This window comes from Charadrius vociferus, unplaced genomic scaffold (genome assembly GCF_000708025.1).
Source record: "Charadrius vociferus isolate BGI_N301 unplaced genomic scaffold, ASM70802v2 scaffold179, whole genome shotgun sequence".
Taxonomy (NCBI): Eukaryota; Metazoa; Chordata; class Aves; order Charadriiformes; family Charadriidae; genus Charadrius; species Charadrius vociferus.
This window is the reverse complement of record NW_009650072.1, coordinates 398,650-416,982: the sequence shown is the minus strand read 5'-3', so window position 1 is coordinate 416,982 and position 18,333 is coordinate 398,650. Positions and strand designations below refer to the sequence as shown.

Here is an 18,333-nt window from a genome sequence, read left to right as displayed (position 1 = left end):
GTTGTGTACAGGCCAAAACATTTCCACTGCCTAAATCTAAGCTGAATTAAACATTTTTTTTTTCCCATAAAAAAGGAAAATTTCTAGTACTCTCAACTGCAAAGGGAAAATTTGAATATTTGTTTGCATTTTCTAGAAAAATTTACTCAAACTGCCACTAGAAAACTGCAGTTTGCATTTGCTAGCAGAAAGTCTCTAGAGGATCAGGAATAAAATTCTGCCTGCACTGGTATCACTTCACAGAACAATTTTTCTACCCGAAACTGATACCATGAGCTGCTGTGGCTGGGGTTACCACAAGGTACCAAACTTTAAAACAAAGTGAGTGCAAAACCAAGGGGAAATAGATCTAGGACTGACAGCACCTGACTGGGACAACCAGGTAGGAAAAACTAGAGCTGGAACCTAGTGGAAAAGAGAAAAGGATCTGGGATTGGGGACCAAATATGGAGCAGAAATGACTGAGGGAAGTTGTCAAGACTAGAGTGCAAATCAGGGTAGGAGATGGGAACAGAGTGCTGGGAATCAAAGCTGTTGATGAGATGGGGTAAAAAGTACTAATTCTGGCATTTCCAATTTTAAGAGCCTAAATTTTCAACCTTAACAATAACTGGATGTAGGACACTTGCATATGTTTTAGACAGCACGCACACATTTATTATAAAGGGGGAAAAATATGTGCAGCATCCTGTTTTGTCATTAAAATCAGAAACGGTGCTTGGACACTGAGGTGTGTAGCAACTGAATATTGCTCTTCTGAATTATCTGCTCATCACAGGTGTGCTGACACACCACATACAGATGGAAAGGAATCAGGAGCTAGATGATCTCTACTAGCATTTCTAACAAACACATAGTGCACTGCTTGTTATAAACACCCTAAGATCAAAAAGAGCCAGTAATCAGTCTTAACGAGGATATGTGATTTTTTTTTTTTCTTTTCAATAGATCCAGGCAATCTGTGGGTCTGCAAAGTGTTGCTAGGAACTGCTAGGGAGAGCTGAGAGCAGAGGAGCTAACTGTGCTGGGGCTGGAAGTTGCTGTTTACCTCCATTATGCCACCAACAGGTGCAAGGCTTTCTTCTCACTCTCAATAAAATCATAATCAGCACGGCTTTTCCCACATGCACACAGTTTTCTGGATCAGGGCAGGGGTGCCCTATGGAGACACCTATATGGGGCAACTGTTGCATACAGTCAGGTAATTGTGGGGCTATCAGCAGTGGTGTCAGTCTCCATACCGACTGCCTCTGCAGGCAGAGATTGGGTCTGGTGCTGGAGCAAGCTACGTTTGCATGTCAGCTCTGTCCTAGCTCTTGGTTGGGATAGAGAGATTTGGAGGCAGGCAGCACAGAGACTAGCACTGCTGTGGCTTCTCGATCTCCCGGCAGCTTCCAGCAATCTCCATCCAATAGGACTCGGGTGTTTCGAAGCTGTGATGAGTGAAAAAAAAGTGAAGAGATGACAAAAATTTACTTTGCCAGGCTTCTGTAAGGAGCAATGGGGAATTAGCAAGGATCTTTATAAGCTCCCAAGAATTGTAACTCAACAGGATCCTCTTTCAGTCCTTCATTTTAGCCATAAGCCCTCTTAGCTCAAGAAAAGGGAACAAGGTCCAGAAAATTCCCCAACCCTTCCTACTTTTCCAAGACTCCTATAGAAATGACTGCAATTTATGTTCAGAGCAACTTGGGCACTGCAATGACTTGCTAAGATGGAGAACAGAAGCAGAGAAAGGTAATGCATCTTGTCCAAGGCCGCCCTGAATGCCTTCAGCAGAGACAGAAATCAAGCTCAGATCACCCAAGTCTCAGTCCGGAGGTTTAACCATAAGGCACTCACTCTTCTTGCCTAGTGACAATTCAGGATGGATTGGACAATATCTACCATTCTGAAACACTGCGAGGCAGCACGCTGGGAATAACTGCTGTGAAAAGAGAGAGGGGAGTGTCCCTGCATGTCATCGCCTGGATGGGTAAAGATGAGGGAGAGCCAAAGAGATCTAAAATAATACAGGCAGCATCCTACCACATCTTCTGCTTCCTTCCTTGTCTGCTGTTTGCTCACAGACCTCCCCTGCTCCTGGAGGAATGCAGAGACTCACTGTGTTACTTTGGCATTTCAAGGACTGTCTCTCCACAAGCAGAGTTATTCCTGCAGACCCTACACACAGCTCATCTTTCCCTCAAGGGTCTAAAGACACATGTTTACAACTACAGCTTATTCCTCTGTGCTGTGTATATGCAGGATTTGCGCAATATACGCTTCCAGCAATGGGGATTCATTACAATCAAGGCCCAATGTGCAGTCTGTCAGTGACAAATTATGTCAATGAAACAGTCCACCCTTACCTCCCTCTCCTACACAAACACAACTGGATTGAACTTTTATTGTTTTCTGCAGGTAGCCATCACTGCTACAGAAAACTGTGCAGATTGAAGGAGTAGCTCCCAGAAAACACTGACTCTGAGGTATGCAATACAGCATACTTCAGTCTGCCTGCTTATCCTCATGAGGCCAGTCAAGGCTCTGTGGTGACCTAAAGCCTACCCAAACTCTGGACTAAACTTAGTAGTTCATTCGTGACAGCAAAGAATTCTTGACTGCACTCTAACCATTCTGCTGTACTGACAAAGTTAGCTGCATCACACAGCTCAACCCCATCTGATCCTCCCGCTCTGATTGACAGAAATACCTGGAGACTCCTTACGTGACTGTCAATGGAAATGTTACAGTTTCATCTCATTATCAGTGTTCACAGCACAGATAAAACCATTCTGGAAATTAACTTCTGGGTGCACGGAGGAGCATCTCATTAAAGCTCAGTATCTCAGCCATGATTCACTGTGTTTTGTTCCTTTTCATGCTGGCTGAAAGTACCAACTACAAGGCTAGGTAAAACTGTTGCCTTGAAAAGCTCTGAGGTTGGTTACTGTGTGTGCTCCAAGGGAAAGGGAATCATAACTTGACTGCTTTTCCCTGTGAATAGTGTGGCATATTGTTATATATTCCTTCCTTCCTTCCTCCCTTCAACCCCCAAACCTGAGAGATCATAAGACACCAGTATCAGCCATGCTGGGCTCCATGCCAGGAGAATTAATGAAGTGGTGTAATAGCTCACACAGAGGCCTAGTGATTGGCACCACACTTAAAATGCATCTGCAAGGCAGGAGATCATAGTGTTGCTGCTGTGTTCTGTTTATTACAGGCGCGTCTCTTCCGTTCCATTGATTTCTTTATTAGCGCGTTTTAAGGTCACAATGTGGGGGCTGGCTCTGCTTGAAGCATGGAGGTTTGAATTCCAGCACCGCTTACGGAAAGGAAGTCTCCCTTTGAGACTCTAGACCTGGATGACAGAGCCCAGTGCTAACAAGAACACGAACCCTACCGAGAAGTTCCCAAGGAGTTTGAAAAATCCTACAGGGCAATGTGAGACTGGGTTGGTTTTTATACTGTTTTTTTCATGGAAAGAAGGGGGAAAATTTTATCTAAAGAGTGTAGAGGCTTTGTGGTAACTGCAGGGACAACTTCGTTTCCTAATCTACAGGGGAGGTTTGAAAGCAGCTGCAAGCAACAGATGTGGGGACTCACAGCTCCTTGCTTTTCATCTGTGCTGTTAAGAGGTCAAATCTTGACTTGGCATAGACAAGGAAGGAATGGGTGGGTCTCAGTGTACTCATCAACCACCACTCAATCACATCATGAACTTCAAATAATTTTGCTACCCGCTATTCCTGACTTGGGAAGCAGAGCCGTACAGCTCAGGACTGAGACACAGTGGCTAGGCTGTACAGGGAACCACAATGACTCCACGTCTACCCCGAATTGCCTTGGCTTAGGGCACAGACTGAAAAAACACGGACTGCAACCAGCTGAGGATGGGGCTGGACTGGAGTCATCAGATTCACACTACCAAAGGCCAGGAAGAGTAGGTCTGTGACGAGGTGGAAATCTGCTGGTACTGTCTGCACCTCCAGTTGCTGAGCTCGCTGTTGTAACAAATGCAGAAACAGCTAAAAGCTGGCGTAGTGGTGCCAGGCTGCAGCAGCTCAATGCAGCTGCTGCCTGCCCTTGCCACAGCTCTCTGCGGCAGCCCCCTGCACCGTCATCACGGCACCAAGCCATAGCTACGGCGGGGGTGTGGGGCATGATCCAGTTGTGCCCCTAGAGGCGATGGTGATGAGACAGCATTGCCTCCAGAGAGCACCTCCTGCCCCAAGGCCAGGGACCCAGGCTTTGCTCAGCTGTTGGGCTTAATTGCTGGCTCCCTTGGAAATTCCTAGAAAGTTCTTGCTGGCAACTGAATTGCCATGGAAATGTTTTTAGATCTCCCCTGCAATACTCATCCAAGCAGTGTGCTTTGTATCTGCATTCATGCCCTGCTTGTAATTGCAAAGGACCCTGCTGCCTCCCTGTCAATCCTGCAGGTGAGCTGTAACGAAGCAGGGTGGAGCGCGAACAGGAATTGCTGCAAGAAGGCAGCCTAATCAGGACATGCAAATTCCATTTCAGAACCCCTAGATTAGTTTTTTTTTCACCCGCTAATATTTTTAAAGCCTCTTCTTAAAACAGGCAACACTGCTGCTTTCAGTTCCCCAAAATTATACGGCCAGTGAAAACAAACACACACCAGCGTATGCAGATGAATCCAAACCTGAAAGCTTTGATTTTCGTATCCATATGTGACACCTACAGAGGCCCGCTTTTCACTGTAATGACCTTAAAAAAACTTCTTTTAGCCATCTTCTACACTACGTGCATCATACCAATTTATTATCTTGCTGGGAAATAAAAATGCATGGTGCAAGGCTGCAGGTCTTTATTGAAACTCTTACTATAGACAACTCTTATGTCTGGAATCTATCACTGATTTTTGCAATATGTTCTGAGACACTCACCCACAACTGGTTTCTAACAAGCTGTCCCCAACCTGCAGTGATGCCATTCCGAAGTCTGCTATCCGGATGTTGTTCTTTTCATCCAGCAGTAGGTTTTCTGGTTTTAAGTCCCTGTGGCTGTAAAGAGAGGATCAAAATGTCAGTTAAATTATCCACAACAGCTTTCCCACTCCAAAACTTGTTCTGTATCCAGCATATCATCCAACCTATTACATTTTAATTGATTTCATTTTTTTTTTTCCTGTCCCAGGCAGCAGAACACACATATCCAAGATTCAATCTTTCAATCCATGAGACCATATCCCAAATGCCCACTCCTGATGCATGCAAGGCTTGAGCCTGCACTGCCCTGACAGGAAACGAACATCTTCAACTTCCAGTGATACCAACACAATCTGAGGGAGAGACTGAGGGAAATAGGTAGGAGGAGAATTTCAGCTTGGATTTAGGGCTGATAAACTCCATCATATGCCAGCTCCTTAAGGTAGGAGGCAACACCATCAATATATTCTGTCAACAACAGGAAACAAAATGAGTGATATCTAGAGAAAACATCCTTGGTGTAAATGCTACTGCAAAAAGGCCCTATTAGGAGTTGATTACATAGGCATATGGCTTTGAATAATTTTGGGTAATTAACTCTGATGGAGAAATCCCTCCAACCCAGCACTGCCTGTAACTAAGGGTGCCAGCACTGGGAAGGAAGAAAGAGGATTCCCTCCTTTCCATCAAAGCTCGATTCTCTTATTATTTGGCAACACGGGAAGAGCCAGGCAGTCATGATCTTCAGGATGGCAACTCCTGCTTTAAATCAAAGGTATCATATATTGACTAAGTTATTAAACTCCATTACCCACAGCCAACACCACTGTGTACCCATATCTGCTTCTTAGTACTCAAGTGCTTTTGTACAACTTACATTTACTTGATTTTATATCCAAAGACAAAAATCTTCCACAAAATTTGTGATGACTTTGCTTTTTTTTATTTTTTTTATTTGCAACTTTTAAAGAGTCACAGAGATGAGAGAAGCACTTTAGGGCAGGCTAAAGATGAAGGTCTTTTCTTATTTTTGCTTATGAGTAGGCAAAATGAGTCTTTGATGTCCTGCTAATAAAAGCTCCAAATATGAGCGCTCAATCCTTGCAAGCAAAACGGCCAGCTTCGGTACCCAGTCAGAACCCAAACCTGTGGGAAACGGCCAGCCGACAACACACGTGAGCGTCAGGCAAACAACAGCCATTTGCCACAATGATTCACTAAAACCAGTTACCCTGGGCAGAAACTGAACTCAGCAAAAGAACCAGCGTTAGGACAGTCTAGTCCAGTGACACACATAATGGAAGGCAGCCTTATCTTCATGCCATTTCCTCTTCAGTTTTTAAGACATTCCTCTAGCACTCCTCATGCAAGCAAGTGTAATTCTACCTCTATACCACTGTAAAGAAGGACAGTCTCTACCCTATCAGAGAAACATGAGAGGCATGACAATGTTTTGGAAATTATCTCCTCTGATCTGAAGAGAAGTCTGGAATGATCAGTTAGAGACAACTTGTAAATAATGCAGGTCAATTCTGTGCAAAACCAGAGCACGCTGTAACAGGACACCCAGGGAGTGTAACGTATATTTCCAAAGGGGACTTCCGAAATGGCACACATTCAAAGCAGGTACTGGTCATTTACTGTATCACTGAGTCCTATGATTCCATCCCCCTCACTTTTTAAAAAGCATAACAATCGGTCTCCAATCTTTTATTAACACGATGAATGCTGCATGTTAAAGTGGGCCTTGTTAACCATGGGCGAACAATCTGTTAGATAATGGAGCAGCATGATTCAGATTTGTGCATATTTTCATCTGACAAAGCAAAAGATGCTTTACCAAATCTTTCTCATAGAAATCAAAGTTTCGAGGTAACCAGAGACAGAAGACTTATTAGCCATATAATAACTAAAAAGCAGGAGATGAGTGACAAGGAAATGTTTCAGAGGCAGTGAATGACCAGCTAATGGCCACGAAAAGAACCCCTGAATGCCATCATCAAGGACAGCAGTCCTGGACAAAGGCAAGAGATGGTCAACATCTGCCAAATCTGAACATGCTCCAGCCCCAGCAGTCAAATGGAGTGAAGAGCCCACAGTCCTAAGGCAAGCTAGGAAAGCTGGACACTAATGAGACAGTACTGTGGGATATAATCTTTCCTTCAGCAGACATCTGGATAGTTCTCATCTTACAACTGGTTTCATTAACCGGGTGCTGGGAAGACCTCATTTGACTGGGGAGACGCACTGAAGTTCTCCTGTCTGAGGACTGGGGCTCAGCGGCAAGTAGTGGCTCCCTATAAAGCAAGCAATGCTTGTTTGATGCTATGAAACAAGAGACCTCCCCACAGCTCCAGCTGAGTGCGTGTCCTTCTACGTTGCTTGGTTTTCCAGTGGCTATGGCTGTTTTTCAGTCTTGGCAACTGCTCCTGGCTGACTGCTGAACAGATACACGGTGTAGAAGCTGTTGCCCATGCATGTTCCACTGTTTGTGCACTGGCTGATATCATCCATACATGTTCAGTCTATAGCACGCAATTGCTGACATGTGCCTTTTGTACCTAAAAATTGAAATTCTTTGCTTATCCTAAAATTGTGTATTTTTTTTAGAGAGAAGAGAACTTGAAGGAATGATCAAGGCACAGCATCACCTAAGCACAGGACGTCCTCAAGTGTTTCTCCAGCCTGGATGCACAGTCATACAAAACATTTCATGTTATTTCAGGAAAACAATGCAGCTAAAGGAAGTGCAAAAATGCTCCTCTTCCGTGCCTCAAAGCTACCAGCCTTAGCAGACCAGCCACAGGCCCTGGCTGGAGCAGAACGCACGTGAACCTTGAACCAGCCCCACTCCCAGACCGCTGAGAGGCAGTGAAAGGGAATGAGTACAGTATTCACTGCTGGAAAGGAGTCTCCTTCTCCCCATTTCATCCTGTCCTCCCACTTGGGATCCACAATACAGACAGTTTTAGGCCTGTTTTTTTAGGGAGGATCAAGTGGGAAAATGAGGTTCCTATGAAGTGGCAAATAATTTTTTTTTTTTTTTTGAGAGCCACTGCAAGAGAGAGAGAAAAAAGGGGGTGCCACCATCCACATTCCAAATGTGGAGTAAGCTTCACCTCACTGTGCTGTGCAATGCTTTTCCATGAATGATCAGCCTACAGGGGATGACGGCGGTCTTTAGGCAGAGGTCCTGACCCACCTCCCAGAGAGCATTTTGGAAGCCTTAAGTTGGGACCTGGGGATTTGCGGGACTGGGACAGTATGTGTGAAAGGAAATCCAGAGTAGCAATAGACCTTAAAGCTTTTTTTTTTTTTTTTTTTCTCCAGACACTCACCAAAATAAAACCAAGGAAAATTACCAGCTCTTCACTATAGCCCACTGAGCAGAGAGGAGAGTGTGGACTCTGTTGAGAATAGTTACATTTATTGCTGACTAGGCCCTAAAATACAAGAACTGTCATACAGCAGTTTTGCATCTCTCTGACCCTTCTCCATCCCTCTTTCAACACAGTCCCTAGTGAGCAGTATGGAAGGTTAGTATAGGAATTTCATGGCAACCTGAGTAATTTTTTTTGGATTGTGGCAGAACTCCTCTCAGAGATCAGGGTGCCAGTGCTTGCACAGGGATCGGGCAGTGCTTGCACATTCAACCACAAGAGAATTTCATGCCCCAATGAAAATTTTCTTCTAGCTGGAACATTTTTCTGCTACCCATTTTTGGACGACTTTGAATTTGCCAAGGCAGCACCCTGGGGATAGAAGTCAGGCCAGGAGTCTGCACATGAGTGGCAGAACCAGCATCACTGCCACTGGGAATGAGACTTCCTCTTCACATTTGCATTTCCCATCTTTGTACTGCCAGCTTTTCAAATGGCAGAAGGAAAAGAGAGGAACATATGGGAATAGGGAAGGCTTGTTATAATTTACCTAAGAGCCCAGCAGCCCGGACAGCCTCATACATTCATATTTGGAAAGAATTCTCTTGTGCCAAAATGAAACAAAACAAAACAAAACAAAAATCCCACTGTATGTGGTAATTACTTGGCATTAATGGAACATTGCAGAGCAAATGCATTTAATTTGGTCCCATTCCAGCTGATCTCTCTGGCTCTCCATGTCTTATATGACCGCATCAACTCCTCTCTCTGCAGGTGAACAGAGGACTTGTTACCCTTTCATTGTTCTAAAGGCTCTAAAGCTGCAGGGGCTTTATCACATAGCTGGAAAATCAGAAGAAAAGAAAGAAGCTTCTTTAGTGACAAACACAGCAACCTCTCCTATTGGGCCCTGCATATGCTGAGAAAGAATATGAAAGAGAAATGCAGCACTGAAGAAGAAGTGAGTGTAACCCTGATCCAAGGTGGCCATGGACTGCCCAGAGCTCCTCAACCAGCTCTGGTTGACAATGGAGCAAGAAGTTAGCTCCAGGAGCCTGCATATGGCAGTCTTATGAAGGGAGAACGTGTGAGTGAAAGGGAGCCATGAAACAAGCCGTGGCAGGGGAGGTACACACTGCCAGGCTCCCCGCAATGTCCCTCTTTTACAGATTACAACAAAGGCTTTACAATTTCCTTGCAGCACAAGATGGATACAGAGAGAGGTCTGAAAAAATTGTCCCACGGAAATGGGCACAGTTCTTGGAGGTAGTACATAGAAAATGAAAGGCACACATATGCATTAACATGTTCCAGCTTCCCACTTACACACTGGCCATGCCTGCTTTCTGGTTGCTCCCAGTGACAGCTTCAGACAGCTTCTCTAGCTCCCTCCATTGCCTTTCTAGTCCATCCTCCTGCTCTGGGAATATCCCCATATCTGTACTGCAGGCAATTGCAGCATACATAAAAAAGACAAGTAAAATACTCTCTCCCTGTCACCCAGGGTTGGCAGAAGATTTTTGGTATAGTGACAGACTCCAGATCTTGGATTCAAAGGAGCTATGTCACCTGCATGAGATGATGAACTAACCCCTTATTTTAAAGTGATTTTTGAGCTGAAACATTGGTATCAGTTTCTATGACAACTCATTGTAGGTCACAGATTTCTAACCCAAGAAACCTCCTAATTGGAGTAGTTGCAGGTCATTTGTACTTAATCAAATTGTTGGCTACTTTGCAAATGCTTTTCTTACTGACTCCAAACTCCCAGAAGGGCCAGACCACAGAATAATTGTTCTGTAGCACGCCTCTTAAAAGGGTCTGATGTGATGCAAATAATTTATCAGTAATAATTAATAGTATGAGAAGCAATATTCTTAATTTTCTTGAGCAGAAAAAGCCTTTTATCTTATTTTCTCTTGCTTCTGCAAATCAGATCTGAACATGTAACTTGTATCTACCTACAGAAGAATCTTTGTTTAGAGCCACGGTTGCTATGCTCAAATTTAGTAAGTTTTCAGAGAATTCTGCAGAACAAATAAATGTAGTTATAGCTAGTCAAAAGGACAACATTTATAAACATACCAGGAGACCTGGAGAAGGGCTTGTATGCAAGGCTTTTCAACAATTATTTCCGTTTATCTATTAAAATATATTGCTCCTCCCTACCAACCTTGCCTCAAAATATATATTCACATATTTCAAAGCCAGAACAGACTGTCAGGTCTGATCACCACTGCTGTACTTGCCAAAGAATGTTACCTGGTTACACTGACAATAAGACTATGCCATTTGTGAGCTTCCAGTGGCTTATATAAAGAAATAAACTTACAAAAATACATGTCCTCTGACTTTAGCTGAGCTGGTAACTTTGCCTTTGGCATTGCAGCTGCTGCACTTGATGGGTTTCCTCTGGTTCTCTTTACAAGGGAAATTCGAAAAGTTTAGAGTGTTTTAGAGTGAGTCTCAATCACAGATCTGAAACTTCTGGGTTCAGGCAATGATTGGTGAATCTCAGCTCTCAACAGGGGAAAAAGCTACCTTCCTCACTTCTGATGGCCTGAAAGAAAACTTGAAAATCTAAAGACTCAAGGACCTGAAAAAAACCAACCCAGAAACCAACCTTATTAAATTCCACAATTTCTAGACTAGTTTCACATTTGGAGGCCTTGAGTCATGATTTCAAACTGTCCAGCTGCTGCAGCCTTAAGTGTTCGACAGACTATCCCTGCAGAACGCTGTAGCGTGCTCCTTATAAATGAAGCAAGACAGAGCAGGAGTCACCAGGGGGGTGGTACTATCTGAGAGAACATGGTACATGGCATTCTTCAGCTTTCTCTGTTTCTCTAAGACACCCCAGACATCTCCCTAAAAGCGTGCTTTCTTTACTGACAGTGCTCTGCAGCTCCTGCCTGCAGGAATATACCAGAGATTTTGGCACTACTGCTGTGAAATCTTGAAGTGTTATTTTATAAGGAGCCTTTCCCCCCGCCCGCACTGACGGGAAGAACACAAGGCAAAGTCAAACAAAGCTCTTATTCATTGCCTCAGCCCTCTAAGTCACACACCCCCATGCCTACGCATGCACACACAGACACACTTCAGCAAGAGCCCTGCCTCTACTCAAGCAGGCACAGCCCCAGGCAATGAAAGGAGAAAGGGCCCTCATAATTGTCATTTATCAATATTCATAAAGAACCTGCCTTAACCCCCTCTTGTGCATGCTCGGGAGAAAAACACAAAATGAAACCCAACCAAAATAAAAATAAAGTGAAATAATCATCTTGCTGCTCATTACCGCAGGGGATTTCCTCTCAATGTCACCACTGCCCTGTGCAGTAATTGGCATTATCTGTTATCTCTGAAGCCATAATAAGGTTTGCCACGGGGCATTTTCTGTAATCATATTTTTATTTGTCAGCTCGTGAGATACAGACACCAAATATGAGCTTGACCAAAGCGAAAAACCCAACACACACACAAAATACGCACGCCGCCAATCCCAGCTCCTGCCGGTGATGTCACAGCCAGCCAATGAGGCGCCCGCCAGCTCTCCTCGCCCGGCTCCCACCCTCCGTGGGCGCTGCAGCATCCCCTCGCTAGAGATAAAGGAGACGCTTCCTGGGGAAAGCAAGGATTTGCAACCTACCCCGAGACGTGCTCCTACATCGTTTCCGACAGAAAATATAGCTGGCACTGAAGTAGCTGAGAGCGGTACAGAGGCAGGATATTCAAAAGGGACTATTGATTTGGGGCACCCAGCAGAGATATCTTAAAGGCCCTGAATTTAGGAGAGCAGACACCCAGCACTAGGTGAATGATAGCTTAGGAAAAAAACCCATCAGTTATATCAAAAGAAAAATTCCTAGGCTAGGATGGTCTTACACTGATGTCCGAGGAACGCCAGGTTCCTCTGCCATTTCTTGCACCACTGCTGAGCGTGTCTGCTCTGGGCACTGCAGCGTGGTGCAGAGCCCTCGGAGCTAGCACAGAGGAAGAGCTGGAAGCAGAAGCAATAATGCTGCATCACTGAGCTAACAGCTCCGTTTGTCAGCTCAGGCAAAAGAGCAAGGTAACACAGATACACTGTTTGCAGGATCCCATATTATACCTCTGCATGGTGCTGTCTGTTCGCACCCATGATTGCCTGTGGGTTCCTAGAATGGCACGGTGTACATGGAAAAGTCCTTAAAGAACCCTACAGTGCAAGCTTTCCCCCATGGCCAACCTGTACCACAAAACCCCTTAAGTGACCGCAACTCAGAGTGAGGTACACCAAATCTTCCCCTACTGTTTCCATCAAATAAGAACAGAAAGCTCATACTTCTTTAAAAAAACTCACAACCAGAGTCAAGCTCTAAGCCTATTCTGCTTCTTTGTCTGAGCTGCTTGTTTGAAAACACCTCTCAGACGCAAGTGATGTCTCCACACAGTAGCAGCAGAAGCCTTTTACTGACGGCAGGATTGGGGAATCCTTTCTGATTCTTTGATCCGGGAATCCTGGTGCATCAATACATTTTGAGCAGTGAAAGCTGAATGAGGTTACATACTGCTGTGAAAGTAAGCCACCGATATTTCACAGTGTCTTGGGAGGTACAGGAAGAAGATGGGACAATGATACGGGGCTGGGGACACCAGGCTATCAATCTATTCTCCCACATTTAGTCATTAACCAAAGCAGAAGCCTTCATTTTTCAAAGTGGTCATAACTGGATAACCTGGTTGATGAGATGATTTGTCATTTCACTGCCCCACGACAGGACAAGGTCAGGCTTCATTGCTTAGGAAAGCACATTAACTTTTATACTCACACACGCGCACACACATATATTTATGCATGCTCTGATTTTCAAAAAGGGTTTAATGATAACTGTCCAGAATACAACACAGTGTCTAATATACCACAAACCACACAAATCTCAGAGTGACTTGGAGGGAGGGAGATCTTATGATTTACTGTTAACTTATTCAGCACTAGATGCTAGTTGAGTGGGAGTTGGCAAGGAGACAGGGGATTTACTTCTAAATAAGACTACTGCCCACAATCCAATATGTTTAACAGAGGAAAATGGATTCCTCAAGAGAGACATGCACTCTGCCTTGGAAATTCCACATATCGTTAAACCTGCAGAGGTGCTCGTCTGTCTGACAGTGTCACCATGATCCTCAGTTTATTAAAGTCTTCCATATCAAGAGGTATCCATCACAAGCCCAAAGGACCAGTATGTATGTGTTTATATGCATGCTTTCATAGAAACTTCTATCCCAACGGAGATTCATATTTCTCTGGAATACTCATTTGGAAGAGTAAATAATTTCTCTTCAGTTGTACTTAAACATTTTTGAGTCTTCTTGGATCAGGTCTCTAAGTGTTAAGCCAAGTAGGGAACAGAAACATGTATGTATGCAATCCACCAGTGGTTACACTGCCCAGTGTACCTAAAAAATAACAGCTCTACAACCTACCAAGGATTATGCTGATTGTAAGAAGATCACGATCACTCAAACCAGTTGTTTAGCAGGAAGGAAAAATCGTGAAATTTGCAGAATAAAATTTGTCAGAAGTCTCTGCCAACAGAGAAAACTTAGATCCTCTAGTTAGGGCCTGCAATCGGCTCTCGGCTACTCTCAGAATTTCTCTGACTATTGTAACCCTGCCTGTGCCAGGTAGGCATTGTCCTCAGGATCTTCTCACCCTGATCCACCACTTTGAACTGCCTCTCCTGCTAACAGTATAGTGTTCTTAATATATCCTCAAAAAGGCTCTCATTTCCCTTTCCATGTATTAGAAATATGCTCTTTTTCAGATTAATATTTCCTGTTGAAATGAGTCAGAGATGTAGAGGGAGGGGGCTAGAAGGGCAAGTTAAATACTTAGGCATTCTTTTTTGCTGTGGCCATTTATGCCATGGATGTCTGGTTTGCGAGTTCTCAACACAAAACTGGGGGTACAGAAAATCACTGTACAGTTACTGAGAAGTAACCACACAGTGATTGTGCAAATCCAACTACTGCAGTATCTATCAGCGGCCCTTGGCCTCCTGGAGGGGGGGATCTTCAGCTGTCTGTGGCTACGCAGAAGCAGCCAGGCAGACATAATGTAAATGGTCTCCCCCAGCCAATCTAACTGCAAGGAGATGCATTTCTGAGAAATAAGCAGGTAGTTATAGGTCAGCAGCTGTACAGAAATTCTGTGCTCAGCCTGATTATAACAGCTTGATTTCAGTATAATTTAAATCGCCTAAACTTTCTGAAGATGAAGGAGAAACTGGTCCAATTTAAAACATCACCTGAAAGCCCAGGTTAAACCACACTTGATGGTTAAATCATATAATGGAGTTAGTGAGTATCAATAGCAGTTAGATCAAGAAAATTCTTCCCTACTGGAAAGGAAATTAAAGGGAACAGTGACTCAAATACCCAGAAGGGACTCCGTGAAGGTTGCCAAATGCCAGCAGGTTTCCAAAAACTGAAGGAAGCCATAAAATGACTTTGCTGTATTTGTAACTTTCCCAAGTTTCTTCAGGGATTCATTTTGATATAGTGTATGTAACACTTCATTATTAGCAAATGCTAATGGAAATTAAACTGCTCTTCCTTGGTGGTTTTGGTTTTCCTGGTTAAAGCATTCCCTGTGAATAAATTCTCATCCAGCAAGAAATGATGGACAATCTCCATGAAAAGTCTATCTGTGACTGGCGCAATGTCTCATAGACAGCCAAGAATTAAAAAATACGTCAGCACTTTACACAATGCTTTTAGAGCTTTACAACATCAGTTACCTAACAGTAAGTAAAAGTACCAAGAAATAAGATCCCTTTGTTCTGTGCTTTTATGTAACAGGTAACTCCCGTTGGAAATGGTTGCACTTACCATATTGAATGACTATGGCAGAAGTCTAAAGCAGAGATGATTTGTCGGAAGAACTTCCTGGCTTCTTTTGGTGTCAATCTTCCTTTTTTTACGAGATAGTCGAAGAGCTCCCCACCTGACACGTGTTCTAGCACCAAATACCTAGAAAATAACAATGCCAGGATTTTGTAAGCACATTATCATACCAACTTCCTCACACACACGCAGTTACATACGAACACCTCTATTTACACACGGTCAAGGAGAACACTTCTGAAAAGAACAGTGGAAGAGAATCAGAATTTTGAAATCAGGAGCGATTAATATTTTTAACAGGAGTTCTGCAAACTTCAGACACACCACTGTTGGATTCAGTATTCAATATAATAATAAGAGATAATCTGGAAGCCAAAATTACTCAAAAGACCGGGGGAGGGGGGCGGGGGGGGAAGAGAATAATCAGGTATAAGCTTTCACAGCTGCTCTTAAAGCTACTGTGGAGTGAGACTCTGTACTAGAAAGCCTCAGGTCCCTCAACCAAGCTGACAGTTCCTCCATAAAACAGCTGTGGCAAAGCTGCACTCATATACTGTTCTGTCTTGGACACCTGAGAACCAGACAGATGTCAACAAACTGGAGGGAATTAAGGAAAAAAAAAAAAAGGTGAATAGTTTAAATTATGAAAAAAGATAAAAAGAACATGTGTGCAGCCTACGTAAGGGCTTCAGCTTTTGCTGCTGAACAGCAGTGATGTGCTGGAGTAGCTGCCCTCCCTTGCAATTCAAACATGAAAAATGTGGCAGTGAGTGAACAAATGTGGCACAACAGGGACCTAGGAGCAAGAGAGGAAACCCCAGACCTCACATAGCAATCCTGGCAGTCATAGAGAGAAGAGTGAAATCTTTTGGAAGGAAAGGACTTGCCATGGATGGACTGTCTTGTTGTTTTAAGTAGGGGTAATGAAAGGCAGCCAAGCAGAGGAAAATTTAGTATAAATCTCTGGAAATGTTGCCTAACAGTCGGAATGAAATAGCTTCCCCATGGAAGTGGCAGGAACGCCATCAACTGAACCATTTAAAGATAAACCAGATATAATATGGACTAAGAAATAGACTTCTATTGGCAAGAGGATCACTTGAAACCTCCATGGACTTTCTTCATTTCTGTTGTGATTTTGTGCTCTACTGTCTCCTTGCTTGTTAGCCCAGTGCATACAATTCTAATACAGAATGAAGAAATTATGCAGTAAGATTATTTCTTCAGAATCTGAAATTACAAGTATAAACAACAGATTATTATTATTATTACTGAAAAATCACTTTTGTTCTTTGCCTCTGTTAGCCGGTTTAAACCCTGTAAGAGAGGCAGAAACCTGTACTCCTCCCTTACTGCCTAACTCCTTTGAAGTGACTTTCAGGGTTGCACGGCAAGGCATGTGATGGGAAGGGTGGTTTGTGTACAGCAACAATGCAAGGGTGAACAGGGCATTCAAATCTTTAGCAGTTTGTTTGACAGACATCACCAGAAAACTTGCAAAGAAGAATTAGATATTTTTCCAAATTTTGAGTGTACTTCTCTGTCCTCTCCTCCCAACAGCACAGTGGAACATGCTGAACTGTATGAGCAGTATGATCCCCATATCAATGCTTTGCTTTACAGCAAGCTAGTTTTATTACCAGTATTAATCAAACTCTTCAAATTTGAGTGAACAATGAAAATAATTAATCCAGCACACTATCTTCTATGTACCTCAAGCAGCATAATCTCAGAGGAAATTTCTAAATTTGAAATGGAAAGAAAATATTATGATAAATCTAGGGACTTTATTATTCCTGTTTTCAATGTTTCCAAAAAGCTGGAACAGTAAAAGGAGTAAAAGCTGTTCTGAGGAAAGTAAAATTGGCTTAATGATAACAGCATTAGCCCTGAAGTTGCAAAAGTGAGACCTGAGCTCCTGGTCCATCATCAGCTCCTGTGTGACTTCCACGTGTCAGCTCCCAGCCAGCACAAGGAGAAAGCATTTCCGTGCCTTACAGTAATGCAGCAGAGAATGCAGTAAGAGACAGACATTAATATTGTCTTGCCAGCTAAGTAAGTAGTACAAAAGCACAAAAAAGTGGCCAACAAAATGAAATTCTAAACTTTAGGGAATTAAAATGGTATTTTCTGCAATTTTTATCAAAACAGAAACAGTTACAAGAAATATAGTAATACTGACTTCTTTTTTTTTTTTTTCCATTAAAATGAGTAAAAAAGAGAAAACTATTGACTTGAAAATAACATTTGGAATATGTGGGTTATCTTCTTTCCAAGAAGCAAAGATGCCATTACCAGACTGTCTACTGAGTACACCTTGGTAATGTGGAGACCACCGTTTATCTGCATTACATTTTTTGAGCAAGACATTTGTCATGGTTTGGGCTGGACTGGCCACTGAAATGAACAACAGATGCTCTCTTTTACTTCTTGCCCCTTCAGAGAAGGGAGACCATCTCCCTTCAGGGAGAGAAGAATGAGAGAGAAAAGAAACTTACGAGTTTAAAAAAGAAACTAAACTAATGAAAATAATAATAAAATAACAAAAAGAAAACAATGAAATACACACAATATATACAAAACTATATCAAGCTTCCAGGATGACAGTCATGTCACTGGCTGGCACTGGGAAAGTCCCAGACTGTACTCAGTGATGGATGGGAACTAGATTCTGGATCTGGATTCAGGAATGCACAGATCGGTATCAAAGACAGACAAACAGACAGAGTCTGCCTCAGACGCCGGCCATTGAAGAAAGAGGGCTGACCCTTTGATCCCTCAGCTTCTATACTGAGCATGAGGCAGATGGGGTGGAATACCCTGTGGGTCAGTTTTGGGTCGCCTGTCCTGTCTGTTCCTCCCCTCTACGCTTTTCCACTTCCAACCCTCCAACGGGGCAAATAACAAAGTTAGCTGGCCTTGGGTATTACAGCAATAAGTATAAGCAAGAGCCTCTCTGCATACCATTCCTTGGCATAAATTCTAAACAATTAGGTCTTATCACTCTGAGAGCAGACAGTGTCAGAAAAATATACTGTGAATTTCAGAGTTCAGTTACTTAGAAGAGTCTTAGCTGAAAAGTAAAATTATTGAAGAGAAAATCGGTTCTGTTTTACCTCAAACCA

General features: G+C 43.2%; 1 protein-coding gene across 3 annotated transcripts in view; it reads right to left on the bottom strand.

Annotated features, from left to right (window-relative positions):
• Window positions 1–18,333, bottom strand: part of BRSK2 (BR serine/threonine kinase 2) — a 330,924-nt gene that overhangs the window by 79,985 nt on the left and 232,606 nt on the right. For all 3 annotated transcript variants that reach the window (XM_009891984.1, XM_009891982.1, XM_009891983.1), the window contains exons 4-5: window positions 15,194–15,334; window positions 4,899–5,015 (exon numbers count right to left, since the gene is read on the bottom strand). In XM_009891984.1, coding sequence (XP_009890286.1) covers window positions 4,899–5,015; window positions 15,194–15,334 — 258 coding nt within the window. The remainder of the gene's footprint in view (window positions 1–4,898; window positions 5,016–15,193; window positions 15,335–18,333) is intronic.